Here is an 8,166-nt window from a genome sequence, read left to right on the forward strand (position 1 = left end):
CGAAGTATAGTCTTTTGTTGAGCTTAGTCCAACAAAAGATAAGTTCGAGTCATCTAAGCCCAATGGAAAGGGCCTTGGTCAGAGAAACCATGAGAAAGATGAAGAGGGATATAGTGATGATAACAATAGTATCGATAGCATCAGTGGCAATGAGAAACCACGAGATGCGAAGTGGGGATCCAACAACCCAAGAGACAATGGGAAGAGGATAAAATGCTTTCTTTGTTAAGGACCACACATAGAACGAAAATGTCTGAAGAAATAGATGATTTTGGCTATTAAAAAGAAATATGAGCCAGAGGAAGCAAAGCCTGTTGAGAAAAAGACATCAAGGGTCAATTCAATGGTGCTCATTCCTAAGAAAAGGGATGGTGGAGAAGGTTTGATGTTTATAGAGATCAACATTGCAAGTCAGAAGAGGGGTGCTTTTGTTAATACGGAAGCATCAGAATTGTTCATATCAGAAAAGGCTGTGAAGAAACTTGGTCTCTCGATTAAGAAATTAGATAAGAAGATCAAGATGGTAAATTCTGAGGAAGCCCCAACTGTGGAAGTAATTCAAAATGTAGAGCTACAAATCAATGAATGGAAAGGAAAGGAAGAATTTGAGGTAATCCAATTAGATGATTATGATTGTGTGCTTGGCTTAAACTTCCTTGACAGGATTCAAGCAGTTCTGTATCCACGGGCTAGTCAAATTCATATTGTCCCCTGTCCGTTATCAAAAATCATTGTGCCGGTGCAACGGGATATGAAGGTTGAGACCAAGGTGTTGTCGTCAATCCAACTAGTCGAAGATGTTTCGTGTAGGAGAAACATTGACTCGATAGAATGAAATACTACGAAAGCCCTTTTCAAAAAGTTAGTAGAGCATGAGATCGATATGAGGTCTATGGATTCGACTGTAGAGCCACCACCTTTGGGAAATGTGGGTTGTATATCAAACTTCGAGGGAAAAGAAGCGATGCAAAAATAGTCGAAACGAGTAAATGTTGCGTGTAAAGTACATTGCAAACACTCTGCTAGTGTTTTGAGTGTTTTGAATTTGGACTTGTTGGCTTGACAAGATCATAGGGGCCCTTTCAAAGTTCTTAAACAAGGAAGTCAAGGGACTGTGGGCGGTATGAAGCCAATATGTGAGAATTAAGGGTATTCCAATGGGAACAAGCCAAAATTAGGGCAAGTTAGAGCGGAGACTTCTTGCCAACGAGTACAACGGTTCAAGTTAATAGGTGACGGAAGCCCTGGTAAAAGTTTAGAAGGAAAGGACTACCGATCGCAAGATAAGTTGGGAAAAAGCCAAGGCAACGAGAGAGTTCCGAGGTGAATCAGGTCAATGCTTTTTTGAAGGCGCAACGAGGGCGTTGTGAGAATAGGTGGGGGAGAATGTCACTGGCCAAAGTGCAAAACCAATGACCATGGCACAAGATGCGCCCCATGCAGGTCTATCGATAAGATGGAGATTATTTAGCCCACGAGAACTGGCCTGATTCAAAGAACTATTGGAGAAGCCTGTCAAATTGAAGCCTGGTTGGCCCGATAATAAAGATATGACAACATAGGCTATTTTTAGTAAATATGAGAATCATATCTTGTAGATTTGATTTGATATGATGTAATCTTGTAAATTTTTAAAATCAAGGGATAGGCTAATCTCGTCCGTCAATGTAACTTGATCTTGACCGTCGGTTTTGGGATAGCTCAACTATAAATAAAGATCCTCCCACTCACTTGTAAATCATCCATTGTAACTTGAATTCTTAAGAGCAATAGAATTTTTTTAGCATTTACTCAAACACCTTTCATGCATTCTTTTTGTGGCTTTCTGTTGTTCTTTCGTGGCTTCTTTTGGCACAATTGCTTTTGCTATACAAATTGGTGCTTTAGGGGAATTTTAAAAGAATCTTCACTTGTGTTGTAAAGGCTGACTTAGGCGAGTTTAAAACGAACGGATCACCTAAAGCCGCATGGCTCGCGAGCCGAAAGATCTAGCCCCGTAACAATAATACATACTCTTTGCTGTAAAACCCATACGATCTTTTTGAGTGATACTTCTCCATTAAAATTTCATATTGTTGAGCGATAACTCATTCCTTAACTAACTCTATGGTTAGATATTGAAACAACATATCTAAATGTTGCCAATATTGGTTTATAAATAAATAATATTGTTAAAATATTTTATTATTTTATACTTGGTTAAAAAATTTTATTATAAAAATATACAATAATTAAAATGAAGATATTTAAAATTGTGATAAGAACAAAATTCAATGGACTTAAGCAACCAAAAGACCATAAAAATGGCATATTAAAAGAGGATAATACCACATATAACGTTGTATATATATTTTAATAATATTCAATACCATACATCAATGTGTTTTATAACTTTTATAAAATGATTTTTTCCTTTGAAAAATATTAAAATGACCATAAAATTAGAAACATTTTAAAATTTTTAAATTTATGAAAGCATGTAAAATTAATTTAATTTATACTAACATCAAATGGACCATCACTTCTATTGAGTATATATATTAATAGATTCATAGTTATTGCAGTAATTGTCAACTGTTTATAAAAATAGGCTTTTAATAAATCTTAACAGTGCTTACTATTCAACAAAAAAGAAAAAATATCCATCCATACAAAACCCCCAAGTTCTTATTGCAAAACACGGCTGATCACTAAGGACTTCAACACATACCAATCTACGCCTCCGCTTAATTTGATTCACTGCGTCTAGAAGCCCGATTACTATTATCATCATCATTGTAAATCGGGCTCCGATCCTCCCTTGGGACTGGGCTCGGGCTACAACTCTGGCCGTTTTCTTTTGTAGAACTCCTATAAGCCCTGTCCTCAGCATCAGCTTCATGATCTGGGCTTTGGCTCCTTTCCCTGGGGCTGTACTCGGAGCCATTGGTGTGCCTCCGATCTCTCGGGGAAGGACTACCTCCCTCTTGTGGGCTTCTTTCGTCGAGAGTTGGACTATGCTTCCGGCCTCTGGGTGGCAAAGGAGAACTCCTGTGGGACTTAGGACTCCTCGATCTTCTATCATCGCGCTCGAAACCTCGTTCTCTCTTCACAGGTGTTCTCGATCTACTGCAGAAAGTCAAGATTCAGCACAACAATCAGTTTTAACAAAACCAAAACAATTCTGCCAATTAAATCTTCCTTGACTCTTATTACTTGCATAAGAACTTTAATCAGACATGACAATCCATACATTCATTCCATTTTAATATATTTTGGTCATGTCTAATCACGTTGAAAGTATTTTATATAAAAAGATTTACTAAAGTTAATATTCGTATTATATAAATTAAGACACTAATGTTATATTCATATTATATTTTTTTCGTGTTGTGCTTCATTTTTTACCCATGTCATATTTATGTAGTGTAAATGTGTAATATTGTTCCAATTTTAATGCAAAACAAAAATAGCAAATTCCAAAGTGCATTTTAGTCGAAGGCAATTCATATTTTAAAAGAGGAACAGTAAATACAAACCTGTTGCTACGTCCCCTACTGTAACTGCGGCTTCTGCTTCTTCCACGGCAAGGACTAGGTGAGCGTGAGTAACTGCGAGGTCGACGGCTGCACCAGTATAGTTGTTTCTCAAGTAAACAAAAAAAGTAGCTTAAATATGATAACTGGTTAGAATAAGAACAGAACAGATGAGAAGGAAGAAAGGTGAGGACCTCAGTTTCTTTGGACTGTTTTGACAATTTCTTTCGATATGGCCTCGATCACCACAGCGATAACACTTATTCTTCCAATCCCCAGCTTTGCAATCACGAGCCCAGTGACCGTCAATTCCACAGTTGAAGCAGCGCCCTGCTCCAGGAGCAGGACTTCTTCCAGGGTAATCACGAGACCCACCAAAGCCACGAAGCACCTAAATTGTAATTCAAATCAGATTGGATGGTAAAATAATATTTGATTAAAAGACTCTACAAAATCCAGGACAAGAATGAGAACAAATAATGCAAAGCAACAAAATAAAATAATGCAGTTCTGGCATCACCTTCAAATGACACTCGGAAACCAGTTTCTCTCATATGTTGATTCTAATGTAGAAAGCAAGAAGCAAATAATATCCCAAAGGGTATTTATGTAAATATCTTTCTTCTAGACCAGAGGTAATATATATTAAATTAGTCAACGGCCAACATCAATCACCTTTGACCTTTTCAATATCATTTAGGTATTAACATAAAAAAAAAAAAAAAAGGTAGCAAAATCTCTGTTATGTGAAAAGCAATCAGAAAACTCACCCCCTTGGCAAATTCAACAACTATACGGCTTCCATCAAGGTCTCTACCATTCAATGAATATCTTGCATCATCAGCATCTCTAGGGTCACTGAATTCCTGTTATCAATGAGCAAGACAACATAGACACACTGATGCACAAACAATGAAGAAAAAGATCCAAGTAAAACCATCATATTTACAACATATGTTAAAGAAATTTATGGATAAGGAAGACAAGCAGTTTCGGTTTAAATTGAGTAAAGAATACATACAACGAATGCATAGTCGCGCTTCATATCCACATCACGTATTCTGCGTAAAGGGGTGCCAGAAACAGAAAGGCCATCAAGACACAATTATCGAAGGGTTGAGAGTTCGCCCCTCAGAGTTGAATCAAAAACACCACTTTTGATATTGTTCCATTTCGATAAAAACAGGCAATAACACTAGAAAGACTGGCCAAATCCACCATGGACCCTCTCACCATAGACCTCCATGTTAGGCAAAAGCCAAGAGACCTTCAACAAGATCATTGAAGTTAAACCACACACACAGACATGTGGAGGGTGCAATATTCTCACTCATGTTTTATATGGAATACCAGACGTCCAGCACTACAACAAGAGCTCATGAAGGACTCTAGTATCTCCTACTTCATTGTCACTACGTCCTGAACTTATCCTAATGACCAACAAATACGAAAGAATAAAAAGATCATGAACACCCAAATTGATAAAAATGGAACACTAGAAAAAACCAAGAACACCTAAATGGAGAAAAAAGAACGAAACACTTGAAATATGCAATAAAATTTAACTAACCTAAACCACTACTAGATGCAATGATTACGAATTTTACGAATTTCTTAAACATAATAAAAGAATAGATTACCTCCCATATCTGCTAAACATGTCCTCAAGATCACGTGACCTTGTCCTCGAAGACAAGTGACCAACATAAAGGCGTGTACCACTACCGCGGCGGTCATCATACCTAGGCATTTCTCTTTCCCTGCAACAAGCATTTCAATAAGAACCAAAAAGACAATGGCATGGTTCTAGTCTATCTTTTGCTATTCCCATATAGAATATATAGAAAGTTCAAATTTTTATAATGATCTAGAAAGAAAAGAACTGAAAAAATGGAGATTAATGATGATATTTTAAAATCTTCAATGCCAGAGAATCTAATATGGTTGTAAGACCTTGTGTTTTTAATGCAGTGATTATACACATTGCAAAACAAGAAAAAGAAATGCTAATTTTTCCCCAAAATCCTTAATTTGAACATGAAAAAGAACACCTTTGAGTATAATTTAAAATTTAAGATTTCACCCTGTGTTTGGATAAATATTATTGAAGGAAAGGAAAGTAAAGAAAAGAATGGAATGGAATGGAAGGTTAAAGAAAGGAAATGATATATTTATTTTTTGTTTGGATTCTTAAAATTAATAAAGGAAAGGAAAGTGATTTTAATATTTCTTGTTTGGGTAAACTATGGAAAGGAAAGGAAAGGAAATTATTTATTTTGAATGAAATTTCCAATTCTATCCCCTGCATACATAACAATACTAAAATTAAATTAAAATTATAAAACACTAATATTCTTCATAGAAAAATAATTAAAGTGTTACCCAATAATACAAATGAAGTTGCTACCAATTCAGAAAAGAGAAGCTAATAATCTAACAAAATGTAAAACATTAGTTATCATAATTACATGAGTTGATTATTTTGACAAAGCCCCAAATGTTTGGTTGGCGGCTAATATTCAAGTTTACAAGGATAATAATGAATAATGAAATGCTTTGATCTCTGCTAAAGCCTGAAGTTAATACTAGAAGGATAAGTCCGATGTTCAATGGTCTGTAGGTAGAAAGATGATCGAATAAGAAGTTTTGAGAAAAAAAGAGGTTAAAAATCAAAATTTTACCTAATATAAAAATTTAAAAATTTCCTTTCACTTTACCCCAAATTGGGTATTAAAAAATAGAGGAAAGGAAGGGAAAATGAGAGATTCTCAACTCCCTTTGCTTTCCCTCCCTTTTCTAAAATCAAATTATCCAAACAAGGGGAAGATGATTCTTATCCCTCATTTCTAACAGCCCTAAACAAGAAATATTCATGTAAAGAAGATGATTCTCACTCCTATCAGGACTTCTACACACACACACACACATATCATTTGCTTGGAATCTAATGGCATAAAAAATCAAGTACTAAAAGCGAAAACCAATCAGTACCAAAAAGGCCTCGCAAATACACATCATAAAACAGGAAAAATACTATCCCCCCACCCCCCGAAATCCTTAATTTAAACATTAAAATTGAATACCTAATTTTCAGATTTCAATTTCTAACACCCTAAAGTCCTAAACAAATAATTGTTAAATTAGCAATATAAATCATATAACCAAAAACTATAAACAAACAAATAACATGCATGCCAAAAAAAAAACATAAAGAAGCGGCAAATTCAAATTCAAATATAAAATGCTCGAGAATCTCTCAGATCTATAATAAATAATCGATAAATTGGGGACGTAAGAGTACAAGGATTCAAAGAAATATAAAAGAAAAAGAAAAGAGAACTTACAATGAAATTCAAGAGGGAGGTGAAGAAAAGAGAAGATTAAAAAAAATAACCTTGATTTTTCGAAGAGAGCTAGAGCTTAAACGCATCGGGTTTTTTTTCTATGATTACGGCCTGGGCTGGAACCTATGGATAAGGATTCAGTCAACAGTCAACACTAAAAAATGAGAGATGCTGTAATTACCAAAAGAGCCCTACTGACATTCGCGGAATTACAATAATGATCAATCAGCTTTAAAATTATAGAATGTGTGGGTGCGGTGTTTCGGGCTGTCCAAACAAATGATCCGTTGAATATTAGAAGGATAATTATTGAAGCAATACAAGACAGATAAATTAATAATTTTATTTATAATGAGGATTAGAAGTAGAATTTTATATTATTTATATTTCTTATATTTATAATTTGAGATTTACGAGAAGTATTGTGAATAGTTGATTGATGTATATTTTTCTCCTTCTTTTTACTTCCATTATTATTTATTTCATAATTTATTATTGTCGAAACCATCCTTTTTATTTAAAAATTTTTAAGTTTAAAAGAAATGGGGAATCGACTTTGATAAAAAGAAATATAGAGTTGCCACCGATCTTTTGTTTTGGTGTGATCGGATCACCTAAGGATTTGGTTATTTTAATAAAACATTTTTGGTTTACTAAAACATTGATTCTGGTCTACGAAAATATGAGAAAACGGGCTCGGGAGTCGGTTACGTATGAGGAAGGATTAGCACCCTCACTACGCCCAAAATTGGTACCAAACCGATTAAATACTGTCCTTATGTCTAAAATTAAGAATGTTTTTGAAATGTGGTTCTTTTTTAATAACATTTGAATAACCCGAGTTGGTTGCCAAAAATCTTCTTGTTTCGACGTCCGAAAATTTTAATTTGAAAATCACAAAATGATGCTCAACTATTTAGTTTAACGGAAAACCGAAACCCAGCACAATAGGGCACGAATTCTCGAATTTCCAAACATTGACCATTGCCTCACCTTAGAAAACACGAGTGAAATTTCGAAGAGATATTCAATTATTTTGAACAAACGGGAGATTGCGACCCAGCACGATAGGGCACTATTCCTCGAATTGCCAATCATCGAACATTTCTTTCGTTTTAAAGAGTTTTTGGAAAAAGTGAGTGAAATTCCGAAGGGATCTTCGATTGTTTCGAACAAATGAAAAAGCGCAACCCAGCACGATAGGGCACGATTCTCAAATTGCCAAACATTGAACATCACCTTCGTTTTGAAAGATTTTTAGGAAACCTGAGTGAAATTTTGAAGGGATATTTGATTATTTTAAGCAA

General features: G+C 35.0%; 1 protein-coding gene across 2 annotated transcripts; it reads right to left on the reverse strand.

The window, feature by feature from the left end:
- Window positions 1-2,577: 2,577 nt before the first annotated feature.
- Window positions 2,578-7,036, reverse strand: LOC108484047 (serine/arginine-rich splicing factor RS2Z33-like). 2 transcript variants are annotated; one of them, XM_017787665.2, is made up of 7 exons: window positions 6,910-7,036; window positions 5,156-5,275; window positions 4,537-4,576; window positions 4,286-4,381; window positions 3,710-3,906; window positions 3,519-3,605; window positions 2,578-3,108 (listed from the first exon to the last, which is right to left on the reverse strand). In XM_017787665.2, the coding sequence occupies exons 2-7, from the start codon at window positions 5,263-5,265 to the stop codon at window positions 2,727-2,729; spliced, it is 912 nt and encodes a 303-aa protein (XP_017643154.1). In that variant the 5' UTR covers window positions 5,266-5,275; window positions 6,910-7,036; the 3' UTR covers window positions 2,578-2,726. The 2 variants fall into 2 exon arrangements, with proteins under 2 accessions (XP_017643154.1, XP_017643153.1); XM_017787664.2 differs by having other exon boundaries at window positions 6,860-7,009.
- Between the last annotated feature and the right edge of the window lie 1,130 nt (window positions 7,037-8,166).

The sequence above is a fragment of the Gossypium arboreum genome, chromosome 4, assembly GCF_025698485.1.
Source record: "Gossypium arboreum isolate Shixiya-1 chromosome 4, ASM2569848v2, whole genome shotgun sequence".
Lineage (NCBI taxonomy): Eukaryota > Viridiplantae > Streptophyta > Magnoliopsida > Malvales > Malvaceae > Gossypium > Gossypium arboreum.

What these genes read in the sequence shown, in the direction of transcription:
- LOC108484047 (XM_017787665.2), bottom strand. Translation starts at nt 5,265, where the DNA reads ATGCCTAGGTATGATGACCGCCGCGGTAGTGGTACACGCCTTTATGTT. An exon ending in TTGTTGAATTTGCCAAGGGG is followed by an intron (nt 3,907 to 4,285) that starts GTGAGTTTTCTG and finishes ATTACAATTTAG; the next exon opens with GTGCTTCGTGGCTTTGGTGG. An exon ending in AGTAGGGGACGTAGCAACAG is followed by an intron (nt 3,109 to 3,518) that starts GTTTGTATTTAC and finishes GACTTTCTGCAG; the next exon opens with TAGATCGAGAACACCTGTGA.